General features: G+C 39.5%; 1 protein-coding gene across 1 annotated transcript; it reads left to right on the top strand.

Moving 5' to 3' along the window:
• The first annotated feature begins 1,390 nt into the window (after nucleotides 1-1,390).
• mttp (microsomal triglyceride transfer protein) lies at nucleotides 1,391-14,438 on the top strand. Its single transcript, XM_030057932.1, has 18 exons — nucleotides 1,391-1,451; nucleotides 2,979-3,166; nucleotides 3,543-3,686; nucleotides 6,004-6,111; nucleotides 6,222-6,338; nucleotides 6,429-6,568; nucleotides 6,654-6,804; nucleotides 7,353-7,510; nucleotides 8,478-8,646; nucleotides 9,036-9,143; nucleotides 9,365-9,577; nucleotides 9,687-9,898; nucleotides 10,129-10,226; nucleotides 10,630-10,751; nucleotides 10,982-11,209; nucleotides 11,871-11,995; nucleotides 13,546-13,716; nucleotides 13,859-14,438. The coding sequence occupies exons 1-18, from the start codon at nucleotides 1,391-1,393 to the stop codon at nucleotides 14,004-14,006; spliced, it is 2,661 nt and encodes an 886-aa protein (XP_029913792.1). The 3' UTR covers nucleotides 14,007-14,438.
• The last annotated feature ends 879 nt before the right edge of the window (nucleotides 14,439-15,317 follow it).

The raw sequence follows: 15,317 nt of genomic DNA, 5'->3' as shown, positions 1-15,317 counted from the left end.
CACTTTTTGAATATCACATGTGCTCATTTAATGTGCCTCACCTCTGAAAACAATGTTTAGGATTAAAATTACTACACCATCACAAAGCTACATTATTTGTAAACCTTTTTACTCAAAGGAAAAATAATCAAGACCATCAAGCCTATTGAAGTCTTATAATACTTACATATTTTAGGATGTTATACAAACATACCAGCAAAGCAAGTAAGTCCCTAATACAAATATATTAAGTAGGCTACTACAATAAGGTCACAAAATAAGCCATAGGGACACCCTGAGGAAATAGTATAAAAATTTACAGAGATTTTTTTTTTTTTTTTAGGTAAATGGGGAAGCTTATTTGAGCAAGTAGAACTCTAAAGTTTGCTTGATTTAAATAAAGAATAGAGATAAATAAAGATAGAGGAACATGTGTGAAGTTGTCACTGATGACTGAAGTGATCCAGGGGGCTATCAAGTGGCCCCTGAAAGTCTAGCTCCACCACCCAGCGCACCCCCCCACCCCTCATTCACACAGATGATTAAAACAGTATATGAACCAGGCCACTCACGAGCATTATCACTATCTCTGTTTTCTCATCGTTACATTGCATTAGCCTGTGGAGGAGATCAGCATTTAGGTTGTGCAGGTGTTCAAAACGTGACATGTCTCTCAACAATACTGATTTGCATAACAGCGCGAAATTAATCCATCCATACAAGCTGCACTGATTGCCAACACACTGGCCTGTAGCACAAGTCCATACAGCATTTCGGCCCATTGAAAAAAAAAAAAAAATGTTGTAATTTGATGCTCTGCCTCAGTCAGTGGTTGGCTTCACCGAGACAGACTGCCCTCCTTCTTTCCACGAAGCGAGAACGACAATGTAGCGACTGTTAGCCAAAACACATCCCAAGAAAATATTTAGGTAAAAGGTTTCCAAGATGAAGACGTCTCTCTATCACCAAGTAAGTCTAAGTTAACGCTTTTATATTCTTCACTGAAGGCAGATATTTTGCTTGTAAAGTTACATTTCACTTGTGGGAGGTGTCCTGCTGTTTGATCAATGTCATCAAACAGATAATCCCATTTTAATTGATGAGCCTATCAAATGGCCGTGGCGCAGACGCAGCTACTGGCCCCTGTATAAAAGAGCACCTCCAGGCCCGGGTGCATCTATCAATAGTGGGAGATATTGTCAAATCACTGCCTCACAAGTTAATGATTTGCTGGTTATCTCGTACTTAGTACTTGAGGTTGGAGTTTGGAGTCTGCCCTCCCCTCCGATAAAACATAATAGCTGCAGCTTGGACTTGCTTTGCCTTTTCTTGTGGCCTTTTATTGCCGGTTCACACACACTGACTCTTTTTTGCCGGTTTGTTCCCTCTGGTTACAGAGAGAGAACACACGATGTTAACTCTTGTTGTGTTCTTGCTTTGCACAGCATCCTGTTTATCAGCTTCTACTAAAGGTGAGTTGATGGTTTGATGTTTTTTTTTTTTTTTTTTTTACATTTTGACATGTTACTGCAGGTTGTTTGGGGGTCTGCCTGGTCCTGCATCACGATTTAATCTGTTCAGTTTAAATGTACTTATCTTCTAGTACATCATCTAGTATATCATCCTTTAACTACAACACTGAAAATGTGAGCACAGTTGTCTACATCTATAATGTAGAGGGTACTAATATGTCAAGCTATAAATACTGTTAAGGGACAGTTTTGTAGCTAAACATATGAATATTTTCAAGCAACAGCACATTTGATAAATACAAAATACATTAGTTAGTACATTAATTTGATTTGTGTGTTTAATTGGTGTGATGCCTTGCAGTATCAGAGCAGATATGTATTTGAATGAAACTGGATAAAAAGGGGAAAAAAACAGAGTTTCATATTTTTTCTATCTTTGATCTTAGTCAACCCAGTCATTTCTTAACAGGACATAAAGACATAAACATGAGCACCTTTCTGTCATCTGCAGTTCCAACTTGGAGCTTCTCTGCTGTCAGTGAATTAAAAACTGACTGTGTGGTGTTACAAAATCTTTGGTAGTGCTTGTGCAACCAAAGAAGCTTCATTACATTGTGTCACTGAGAGTCTGAAACCCCAAAATGAATCGATATGGAGAGTAAATCACCCTGGGTCTGATTACAGCACCTATACTGTCACTATCCTCCTGTTTGGTGACATCACAGACAAGATTAGAGTCTGGTTTCTCAGGTGGAGAGAGTTCATAGTTCATAAACACGAAAAAAATAATGTGAATTCTGGTTAAAGGTGGCATTTCGCTCTTCCTCAAAGGTCTCAGGACCCAGATGCCTAATTGCTGCTGCGTTTGTATTAGTGGAATTCAGCTCCATGTTTCTCAATGGTGACCGGTGATGAAATCAAATACTGACACGTCAGTGTGCCTGTCCTCGTGGCCTATTGTCACATCTGATGAAGTGGCTCACATTAATAGAGTAAAGGAGAGATTTTATCTTGTCTGACTTGCAACACACCTTGTTAATGACTTGTTGATTGAGGGCTAGTCACCTTGGCACTGTCCACAGAGGTTACCTCTGGGAAGGGAACCAAAATTGAAAGAAAAGAAAAAGCAGTTGAAAAAGTTTCTGATCAAGGCTTGAAATTTGCTTGAGAAATTTGTGCCATATGTAACATTTCAGTGGTTGTACTGTCACTGGTTACCTAGCATTGTAGTATAGTATAGCATAGTGGAGTAGCGTAGTATACATAATACAGCAAATTTAAACCTCAGCCTATTTGTTAGAACAACACCTTACCTACAGTTGACTATTATGGGTTTGTGTCCATCCTGTGTTTGCAAATTTGCTTATTTTGTTTAAAAATTACAATGATGATGGAAATTGGCTTTCATATCATTCTTTACAGCTGGTTCTAGTTTTAAATCTATGTGAACATAGCTGAGAATCCCTCACATTTATCCCATTCATCTCACATGTTTATTCTCTACGTGTGCTTTCTGTGTTTCTTCAGGTGGTGGTGCTGGACCCCGGCTGAATAATGACCAGCTGTATAAATTCAGCTACACCACTGAGGTGTTGGTAGACAGGGCCAGGGGGTCAAAAGAGGGCAGCACTGGCTATAGGATTTCAAGTGATGTGGATGTCAACCTAGTTTGGAGAGATCCGAGTAACAAGGATGACCAGCTGATTCGTCTGGCGGTATGTCAGCACAATCACATGTCCAGAAGAGAGGCAAATGCTATGCGATGATGTCATTACATAGTACATTACATAGTGTCAAGTAAACAGCTTTAAATGAAACAGATGATACTCAGTGCAGTCCATGCAATGTTAATAAAGAAAGTCTCAGTCAGATAGAGCACAGCTGTGAAATATTGCCAATAATCAGACTCGTTACACTGTTACATTACCTCAGTTATGACTGCACACACAACTTTGGTATTTTCTTCATAATCGCTGCTGGAGAGTTGACGTTGCACTCTAATACTGATAAAATCCCAGTGAAGAAAACATCAAAAGTGTCCTCTGCTTCCATGCATACAGCTTCAACATGCTGCCTCTCTCCCACCCATAGATCTCAAATGTGAGGATCGACCCTGTGGCGCATCGGCCCGAGAAGAAGAACATCCTTCATGGCTCAACAGCAGAGAGCATCATGGGGAAGAGCAAACTATCAGCTATGACGAAGCCTTTCTTGGTGCATCTGAAAAATGGAAAGGTAGGAGCTATGTGGATATTGTAATTGTCTGTCAGAGAGAGGGGGAGCACTCTTGACAGCCCATAATAAGACAAAATGATTGAGGTTTGTGATTATTTATGCATTCACTGAAGCAAAACAAGCAGCTATGTCTTTTGTGTAAGTGCAGATGTTAAGTTGTTTTTCTTGGCACTTGTCGTGGATTTTTCTGCGCTCCTTTCTCTAATTTTCTGGAGCCAGGGCGTCATGTTGGGCAGTTTACATTGCAAAACATCGAAGTATTAAATCATACGTACCTTCAGAGAAGAATCTTCAGTAATGGCTGCCTGTTTGTGCTGGTATTATTTGGACCTCATCATAAGAATAAGAATATTCAGAATATTTACTTGTAGAACCAAAACGCATTTTGCTGTCACAGTTAATACACAAATTAGAAAAAAATTAAAACATTTTATTGGTAGGTATTGCAGAGCGATTATAATGGCAGCAGTATCTAAATAATATGGGAATGACTCACCAGTGAAAAATGTTGATCTCAGCTATGTTACAGAGTCAAGACTGAGTATCAGTTAATTTTTTTGCCATGTGCTGGTGTGATGATGCTGGCAGGGTAAATACCAGACAGATGTGTGTGTGCGTGTGTGTGTGTGTGTGCAAAGGTCAGTAGGTTCAGAGGGTCAATGAATGCATAAGACTGTCTTCAGGAAAGGCTGCTGCTTGGGATAAGGTGTGCACTGTTTGTACTACTTGGTGGTGAGTTGTGGTGTGTTCACGCCAAGCTGACAACCTTTGTCACATATCATCCCCTCATTCAATTATGCTTACTATCAACCTCCACGGTGTCCTATCTAACAAAGCATAAAAGCCACAGGAAGAATAATAATTAAAAGGCTGATTGCTAGATGTCTCACCTCAAGACTCAAGACAGGACTGAGGTTGTAGTGCTCTATGGCAAAACAGTTCCCACTGAAGAAAATACACATAAGACTAATTTAATTGTGTTTATTTATTAGGTTGTGAGAGCAAATGACCATTTTGTCATTATGTAGTTCAGTGAATTTAGTTTTTTTTTTTTTTTTTGTAGTCTAATTATCACTATATGTTTGTGATTACCCTACGGCAAGTAAAAAAAAACCCTATGGGTGGTTTATTTGTCATCATTTTAAATTTGAAAAAAAAAAAAAAAAAAAAAAAAAACTGTAGTTATTGTATAACTGTTGTACCCCAGCTGAAAATTAAGTTAACCTCTGCTGGAAAAAACCTGCAAAATTAAGATAAAATTGTGCTTCTTAGATTCTTCTTGCCTCTTGCTTCTTCTTCTAGCTTAATAAATTGACCCCAAAGAACAAATGACTCTGGCACAGTAAAGTCTCCTACAAGCTTTTAAGTTATTTATACCAATGGCAGGCCGGGACAGGAACAGTACACAGAGTAAGACTGGGCGATCTATTTATGGTGAGCCTCTCTGATATTGTGGTTGGGAGCCACAAATAAATTTACATACAGGCGACGGTGTGGGATGATGTAATGCGCCGCTTTGTGTGCTCATGACCGAGACACTTCGTCAATCATTGAGCTAAAGTTTAGCCACAGAGTGCTTTGGGGCAAAATCTGGTCAGAATGAGAGACTACCAACAGAAGATGCATCACATATTGGACGCAGACTGACCATAAACAGCACAAATGATCAGGGATTCACATTTATCTAACCTCTGTATGTTCTCCTATCTGAAGTATGATTACACCATTACAAACTTGGCAGGTATTTTTGTTATTTTTGGATGGATGGATGATCTGTCCAAGCCATCTGAGCCACCAGGTCTCTTTTTAAACAATGTGGCACTGACAAAAACATAAATAATGCTAAAATAGACAGATATGTCAGTGATCCATCCATGCCAGTCTGTGCTCTGAAGTCTGTTTGTGAATGTATATCTATAATGAATTAATGAGTAAATATAACCGATCAATTTTGCCAGAGTGCTGCAGATTTTTGCATGTTTGATCGCAGCTTTGCTCTCCTGGATCTGAATATGTATGACCTCCACTTGACGAAGCGCTTGTTTATTTTTGTATGTTATGTAAGTAGTTTATGATGTCACGGCGACATAGTGTGCATGTTTCTGTATGTGCGAGTGTGTAAAAGAAACCTGACACCCTGATGAGAGCCTTTGTGTGCTGCACCAGGCAGGTTGCTTGCATCAGTAGATGGCTGTTTTATCTGCTGGTTGAAGTGCGTTGTTATCTGCAGTTTGGAAACATATTTTACTCTGGAGAACTACTCATGAATTTCAAATTGCATTAACCTTGATGTTTTATTATTATGTGTATGCTATAGGCGAAAGCGTTTTACTCCTATTGGGCAGAGCCTGCAATCATCAAGAACTTGAAAAGAGGGGTGGCCAGTTTACTCCAAGTGCAGCCCAATACTGGGAAGGTTGTAGAGGTAAATGGCATGATACTTTTATTTACACACTTATTCACCCGTATTCATGTTTTTTCATATATGAATGCACATATCATTCTTGACATCAATTGTCTCAAATCTGGCAACAGAATGACGTGTCTGGAAGGTGCACAATTGAGTACAAAGGAGTAAAGGGGCAGGTGACACGAACCAAGCTCCTGGACACTTGTAAGACTGCAGAGACCGGCTTCACCACACACAGTCAGGTTCGTAAGCGCCCAGACTCAATTCACCGTGCTGCAGGAGGAATGCTACAGAGTCATTAACACGTCCCGCTTCAATTTGTTCTCCTTCAGGTCTTGGGTGTCAGCAAGAAGGCTAGTTCTGTTACAGTATTCACACTTGAGGATGGTTTCATCAAGTCAGCTGTGGCTGAGGAGACACACACACTCAGTGTCAATGCCCGGAGGTCCACTGCAGCTAAAGTTGTGTCCAGGTAAGTGGCATAAAAAGGGACAGAAAATGTGTGGTGCTGTGTGAGTTTGAGTGCAGCTTGCAATATTAATTTCCCTGCTTCCCAGGCAAACCTTCACGCTAGTGGGGAAAGAGGCAGGACCAGCGGAGGCTGCTGGGAAAGATGTTGCTGGGGTCGTCAAGTCCCTTGATGCAAAACTGGCAGCTGTTGGCATCATGGCTGAGAAAGTCAAGTATCAGTGCAAAGGGTGTCCATCAGTGAGTGGTTTTGAACTTTCAAACATCAAATTTAAACATAATTTTTTGTTATGTCGTCATGATGGCATGTGTCTGTCTGTGTGTTGTCAGACAGACACATTCTGGTGAACAGAGTAAGAACAGCATGTGATACAAACCCATGATGACTTGTAAACTTTTTGGAGCTTTCTGCATAAGTTGGTGTATTACTGAGAAAAAAATACATTTCTTGAAACAACCATTACTCCTCAGTGTTTTGCAGATAGGCATGTTGACATAGAAACACTTCTCAGTTAATGCATTGCATGACTGTACTTGCATATACTTGCATATAAACAGGATTTTATTGATAATGAGCGTTGATAAGAATAATGTTTCTGTAGCCAGCTGGTTCTTCAGTAGTTACTTCTTTTTAATAACCTGCTTTAACAAACCTCTACAAATCCTTATAAAATAGTCAGTGACTCTAAATAGATTTTCTTTGCAAATGTTTTTTTTATTATTATTATTACTGACTGAAGAGTGTCCTCTCTCTCCTAACGCCCTATCTCCTCTGTGTCCTCTCCTAGCTTTTTGAACACTGGCAGGCTCAGGAGAAGCAGTTGGAGCCGGCCAACCTCTCCAAGGTCACAGCTCCTCGCAGCTTCCTGGCTCTCATCCAGAGCTTGAGGAAGGCTTCCAAGGACGAGGTCCTCAAAGTGCTGAAGAGTGCCAGCAAGACTGCCCTGTAAACACACTCCTCTTCTTCTCCTACATCTTAATTACTTGTGACCATTTCCCTTCACTCTGTTCTGTTCTGCCTTTGTAATCAATTGGTCTGATTTTGAAGATCAAAGATTTGGTAACACTTCATAATAATCAGAATTAATGAATAGTAAATTGACGATTGATTAAACTATCATTACAGTTAACAAACAATGAAATTATACCTAATAATGTTTACTTACTTCATAGTAAACTATTTATTGTTTATTCTCACTAGTTTATTATTGCACAGACTATAGCGTTTTATATACTATATTAAGTATTTGTTAAAGATTACCTAATGATTTAAAAACCCAAAAGAAAAGAAAGAAAACATCTACAAACATTACATAGATAGATGGACCAGATATTTTATAACACTTTGTTAATGGGTAACAATTGGTCGGTGAATTGTCTATAAACATTATTTTGGTTGTTATTATAAAGTTGTAACTGATGATTATAATACCTTGTTGAATGGTTAACAAATACTCTTCTGTAAACCATCTATAAACATTTTTGGATGGTTATTATAAAGTTGCATTCAAATAATTTTTAAAGATGCACTACACACTATTTGTTAAATATTCTTAATATCTGTAGCAACTTTATAATAGCTCTCCAGATAATGTTTGGAGATGGTCTGCAAACCAATTATCACCCATTAACAAAGTGTTATATAATATAATATCTGGTCCATCTATCTATGCAATGTGTGTAGAGGTTTTACAAATGACTTCTTAAAGGTTTACAAATCATTTGGGTGTGCATTAACAAATACTCAATATAATGTATAAAATGTCATAACGTGTGCAACACTAAACTTAATAATTAGTTCACAATATATTAAGTAAACATTAATTATCATTTCATTGCATGCTAACTATTTGTTCAAGTTTAATCAACTATCAATTTACCATTTATTAATGGTTATTTTTTCCCGTCATCAGACCTCAGGTGGTGGATGCGGTCACCTCCTCGCAGACCGCCGCGTCCCTTGATGCCATGCTGGAATTCCTCAACTTCACCGATGCCAAAGGCTTGGTTCTGCAGGAGAGGTTCCTCTATGCTTGTGGCTTTGCCTCCCATCCCACAGAGCAGATGCTGAAATCTCTGCTGGTGAGTACTTAATTGTCGTCAGTAGCTGATAACGAAATTGGCACCTTCGCTTGTTCATTAGCCCAAATTTCCAAATCATCATCTGTGCTCATTAGGTGTGCATGTGAACAGTACAAACAAAGAAATATTTTACCTAGTCAGACTGTATCATTTATTTCAATCATCAGAGAAGACAAAGAGGCTCTAATGTGCTAAATTTTACAAGAAAAAAAAATGGATAAAAAAAATCAGCAACAAACATGATCATAAATGCCTCTTGTAGAATTTTTTTTCCCCTTGCGAGATATAATCTTGCAAGTCCCGAAAATTATCCTCAGGCCCTCTGGGAGAACCACTGATGTACAACATATAACTGCAGTTATTTGTAATGGCAACTGTTACGTTCGCAGGACATTTCCAAAGGGAAAATCGGCAGCACTGATATCAAAGAGTCAGTGGTGATTATCATGGGAGCCCTGGTCCACAAGCTCTGTCAGAAAGGAGGGTGCGATTTACCGGTGAGTCTTCAACATAATGTCATTTATTATAAGTCACACTTGATTGATAGCTTACCTCTTATGTGACTGTATCATGTTACAGCAGGTATATAACTTGTTTAGAAATGCTTGTTGTTAAGCTTCCAGACTTTAAAGTGCAGTTTGCCTCTGTGGACTGACACTGAACCTGGATTGAATACAGCAGTTCAGTGTTTATTCTCTGCCTTGTGTTTATCTCTCAGACAGTGGTCCAGGTGAAGAAAATGATCTTAGAAGGTCCTGACAGCACACAGGTTGAAGCCGACGTTCAGATGTACCTTCTGGCTTTGAAGAACTCTTTGCTCCCTGAGGCCATCCCGATCCTCACAAAATATGCCGAGTCAGAGGTGGGAGCATACTGCACTATCGCCCTCACGGCCTTGCAGAGATACGACATCGGCCTCATTACAGATGAGGTAAGCCATGTTGTAAATAATATGTGGATTATGATGATATGTGTGAGTGTTATTGCTGAATTGAACTTTTCAGCAGAAATTACATTTTTTTCTGGCATTGCAATCCTAGGTAAAACACACAGTGAACAGAGTTTACCACCAGAATCGCCGGATCTATGAGAAAAACGTGAGGGCAGCTGCTGCTGATGTCATTCTTAGTAGCAACCCCTCGTACATGGAAGTCAAGAATGTGCTGCTGTCCATTGGAAGCCTGCCCCATGAAATGAACAAATACATGCTTTCTAAGATCCAGGACATCCTCCATTTCGAGATGCCTGCCAGGTATGATAGAGTAAATAAACGTATCTGATGTAGATAACCGATGGACATAGAAACACAAAGCTGTAGAGATTTCCAACTGAGAGGGCAAGTTTTTCCATGCGGTAGAGTGATGTTTGTGTAACAAAACAATAATAATGCAATAAAAATAGGAGTTTACCAATACACAGGATTTGATTTGATGTTTCAGTCCACAGTGTGATAATTACTATTATTCATTTTTCATTTTGCAGCAAAGTTGTGCGAAAAGCTATGAAGGACATGATTTCCCATAATTATGACCGTTTTTCAAAAGTTGGATCATCATCTGCATACTCAGGCTTCATGGCACGTGAGTGATTTTTTTTTTTTTATTCCAAATAACCACTATATTTTCACAATCAGCTCATGATAACTTTACTGACCTACTGAAGGTTGATCAAGATGCTCCCATTTCCAGTTTTGCAAGTTAAGACAAAGGGAAATACATCAATACTGTTTTCTCTGGAGAAACCATAGGCAGTTTGAAACCACCCTTAACGATGACGTTAGGGATAATTAGTTATGCCACACAACCTATAATTATAAGAGCATGCTTTGATACCATAGTTTACAAGATGGAGCCTTGTTGTCCATGTTTTTTTTTAAGTACCTGCACAACAATTACCATACATGCACACGGATTAAATGCTCCTAATGGCCTCAGTAAATGAATGCCACATCAATAATAAATAAAAACAATCCTCTTCCTGCAGAATCTGCTGATGTTACATCCACATACAGCCTGGACATCCTGTATTCTGGCTCTGGGATCCTGAGGAGAAGCAACATGAATATTTTTGGTGCTAGTAAAGGAGCTGTGCTACATGGTCTGCAGGTGAAGCCATCACACAGGATTATAAATGGATTGCAGTAATTTATGCAAAACTTGCTGTTGTAGCAATACTCTTGTGAAGATTGCTTTTCATCCCAGGTTGCATATGAGTTATAACTTGAGTCACTCAAGTTTGGTGGAATGAAGTGAAATATCAGAGCAGATCACCATAATATCTCCTCATATATCTAGACATTAGTGCCTGCTCTCAAAATTCTTCATTCATTTTTTAGGTGGCAATTGAGGCCCAGGGCCTGGAGTCCCTGATTGCTGCCACACCTGACGAAGGAGAGGAAGACTTGGAGTCCTTTGCTGGCATGTCGGCTCTGCTGTTCGATGTCCAACTGCGGCCTGTCACGTTCTTTAAGGGTTACAGTGACCTCATGTCCAAAATGTTCTCTATGTCCGGGGAGCCCATGAATGTAGTAAAGGGTCTCATCTTGCTGACTGATCATTCTGAGGTAAGCACTTGCCATCATGTAGCACATTAACCCCGTGAACTCCAATTTTCCCTTCCCTTAAATTTCCCCTTAAGTGGCATCAAAGGTAGAAAAAAAATTTCTTTCCATATAGTCTGACAGTGGCTCATATATTCTGTATCTGGTGGTTGCAACAAGACACCACTGTTTTATGGCTGCACCAGTACATCAAAAATATCTAACTTGTAAATAATTTTATACATATTTCCCTGTAATTCAACAGGAAACCTTTGGAAACCTTGAAATCTCCTCTAGAATTTAAAATGAACCCCCATTTTGTGGGTTTGCCTTTGCTGTACTCACATCAGTTACAAACCCACTAATGGGAGCTCTTTTTTTTTTAACAGTTTTTTAAACATAAATTCTGTGGTAAAATGAGCCTCCATAATTAGTATCAAAAGCAAACAAGAGAGATTGGCTTTTGACTGTTAGTGATCAATAACCCAACCAAACAAGCCAACACAAACGGATCTGTTTTTCAATGAGAAATGCTCTCTCAATGAGAAATGCACCTCTCTTGACACCAAGAAGCAATGCAGCACTCCTCAGCCAAATCACTGACATAGAAGCCACGCTCAGACATTGCTCTCATTGCTTCATGTGTCATTGTCTCGTATTTTCCTGCTCATTGTCCGTCCTCCAGGTCATCCAGCTCCAGTCTGGTCTGAAGGCGAGTGCAGAGTTCCAGGGAGGGTTGGCCATTGATATCTCTGGAGGCATGGAGATCAGTCTGTGGTACAGGGAGTCCAAGACCAGCGTCAACAACAGGTAGAGTCCAGAGGGTTGTAGGATGACACTATGTAAAGATATTACAGCAATATCATGTGACTGCTACAGTTGTGTTTTCGGGCTTAACCACCACAGGAATTATTATTTCAGAAAAGTCTTTTGTATAATTTGCTATTGATTGTGTAAGTGGGTCACAGCCTCTTAAGTGCAACTCTGAGATAAGAAATTATCTCACTGGGTGCACCTTTTCACTTACCTATCTGTTATATTTAGGTTCTTGAGTGTGTAATGCAAATGCAGGGCAAAGGCCTTGTGATAGTCATGATTCTCTGCCAAAAACAACTTTTATGATCGAAAGGGAAGTCGTGTCAGAAGGACAGGGTATGTCATTGTGCTGTAAATAGACTGATGTTGATGTTGGATTTATGCAAACTTTAGAAGGCCTATAAGTGATGCCTGATTCATTTCTTCCACGGCTACACTGGACATTTTCCAGAATTGTGTCTGCGACTGTTCATGCCTGTCTCATCAGTGGTTATGTGTGGATATTGCGTCAGTTCTGTCATCCCTCCTGGTTCCCTATTTTAGGACATTACTGTCAATACACACAACAGTAGCCATTGAATATGGAACATATCATCGTGCTAATATTGGATATATCACAGCATCTGATGATAAAATGGGATAGGAAGGAAAATGCCTTTTTGATCATTCAAATTCTATGAAATTTTCCTATGCCTGATAATTAAGCATACATTAGTGACCCCTCATGTCTGTCGCCTAGAGCCAGAAACAACAGCATTTGCAAGTTTCTCTAGCACCCCTCGGTGTCATGACTAATGGACACACAGTTCCATTGTCAGTGTGTTAGGAAAGATGGAAAAGATGACTGTGAGATCAACCAGATGGGATTTTCTGGGGGTCAAGGTTAGGTAAAAATGACACATGATTTGGGGGTTTTGATGCTGTACGATATTGATTGAACCAAAGCCAAGACCTTTCATGTTTTTGAGTCTCTTTATGTTCCTGCAGATTTTCAAAGTACACCTCACAGGTTTAGTTTGTCAGTGTTTTGGAGAGCTATTAAAGGTGACATCTTGGATGGCACTTCTGGTAGAGTTGATCCCTGTGCGCAGGGGAATGGCAGAGGCAGGTGAATGGATCAGCATAGCTGTACCTCTTCCACTCTGATAATAGAGTGGGAGGCTATCTATAGTAGCAGAACAAACCACAGTGGCATCTTTGCCAAGGCATGCCTGCATGGGCAAAGTTACAGAGGCTGAATTTGCAGCGGACGGCGCACACTTTGATTTGAACCATAAGGAGAAGTTGTTTCATTGGTTGAGACTCCACTGGCAAATGTTCTTGTGAGTGTGGAAGCCAACTGTTTTACTCTTGAGCCTCTGTGTTCATGGCAAACTGTGTTTGAGGTGCAAATGTATGCTAAGCCATAGAAAGAAACCACCATAAGCCACAAAAATGAAAGAGGTCCTTAATATTGATCAAAAACATTCAGCTACACATGGAATTTAGTTGGTTGGAGACCTTTTTTTTTTTTTTTTTTAACTCTTAACTGGTTTTGGTCACAGGGGTGCGTTAGTGGTCACTGGCAACGTGACCATTGACATGGACTTTGTTAGAGCCGGGATGGAGGTCAGCTTCGAAACAGAGGCTTCGCTGGACTTCATCACCACTGTCCAGTTCTCAGAGTATCCTTTCCTGGTTTGCATGCAGATGGACAAAGCTACCTTTCCCTTCAGGTACTGTGAGACTCCTTTAGCAGACAGTATTCCTTCCTCTGTATAGTTTCAACAAATGAAATAAAATAGCACATGTAAACAACTTTCGAGCGAGACAATCAGAAAATTCAAAGCCTAATCCAAATTCTTGTCCCACTTTCAGTGAATACCTGACCACGTATGAGAGCCTGCCGTCTGGGAAGAGTGTTGTGTCACGCAAAGGCAGGAAGCAGCTCGTGCCCGGCTCCGAGTTCCCTCTCCACCAAGAGAATTCGAACATGTGCAAGAGGGTTTTTGACTCCAGTTGGTAGGGGAGATTCGATGAACTATCCAAGAAGCAGTCTTCATTCTCATGGGCATGTTTTTAACCCTTCTCACTGTGGTCACTCAAAGAAGATTTATTGCGTTCAGGGACACCTATCTCACCTCAGCCTCAAGCAGTGTCCAAGCATAATGAGGGAAAGTGGGTTTTTTTTAACAACACATGTAATGTTTACATTCCTCTGGGTATTTAAGTCATTTTAATTTGACATTTTGTTTGAAATCTGGGACCTATTGCATTGTCTTTTTATGGATTTCTTTGAAAATGTATTTATAATGGGTACATATGTATGCTTTATTTGATACATGGTACTCAGCGTGAATAGAACCACTGTGATTTTCCCCAACAGATAGAGTATGTAAATATGACGCTTGAAACATTGGATTAGCTTTCCCCGTGAATAGAAATACTCCTGTCATCAACATTCCTGTGTTTTTTAATTAAATATGATGACTAAAATGGAGCAACTGAGTATTGTCTGACTACATGTCACTGTTAGTACAATTGAAATAACACAGTTTTTCCAGTTTTCATAATTGAGTTGGTGGATTTTTAATATATCAGATGATGTGCACGTAGTTCGTTTGTATTTACAAGATTTGTATTTACAAATACTAATCCATCACTTTTAAAATATTTTTTGTATGTGGCCATAATTGCTCTGCTTATCTAGAAACTGGTAGGTAGTTTAAGATAAAGAATATTTTGGGCAACTCTGACCACATCTACACTGCATTCATGCAACTTGTATTTAGATGCAGTTTATCCACATTACATTTACATTTGTTATCAAAAACGTGCACTCGGCAGAAATCCAATTGCCATCCACTCAGGCCTTCCCTCTGTCGTTCCTGTCTGTCAGCTTTAAATTGGAGGAAATAATTATGTGCCTCAGAGAAATATTTTCATTAACACTCTGCCAACTTGCAATGACAGTGTGCCACAATCTGTCTCAAACCTCCCCATGTGGTTTCAGCAGTCAGATTATAATCCATTCTCATCATCATCCAGTGCATCATGGGTATATTTACACCTGATTTTTATGTGAATGAGTGTGATCCGACTGGCTGCTGAGCATTCACAGTGCATGGTAACGGGTGTAAATGGGCTCACAGTGAACTCTCCTTATTTTGAAATCAGTTTGTTAGTTTGGCTGCAAAATAAATGTGCACTCGAGGCTTTTTCATCTTTTTGTTTGGGGATTTTGATTTTAGCAAACAAAGAATGCAAAATATAAAAAAAAAAAAAAAAAAAATGGAAAAAGATAATGCATGGGATCTTTCACAAATGAGTTTTGATA

This window comes from Myripristis murdjan, chromosome 1, assembly GCF_902150065.1.
Source record: "Myripristis murdjan chromosome 1, fMyrMur1.1, whole genome shotgun sequence".
Classification (NCBI taxonomy): Eukaryota; Metazoa; Chordata; class Actinopteri; order Holocentriformes; family Holocentridae; genus Myripristis; species Myripristis murdjan.
This window is presented reverse-complemented; position numbering and strand designations above follow the sequence as displayed.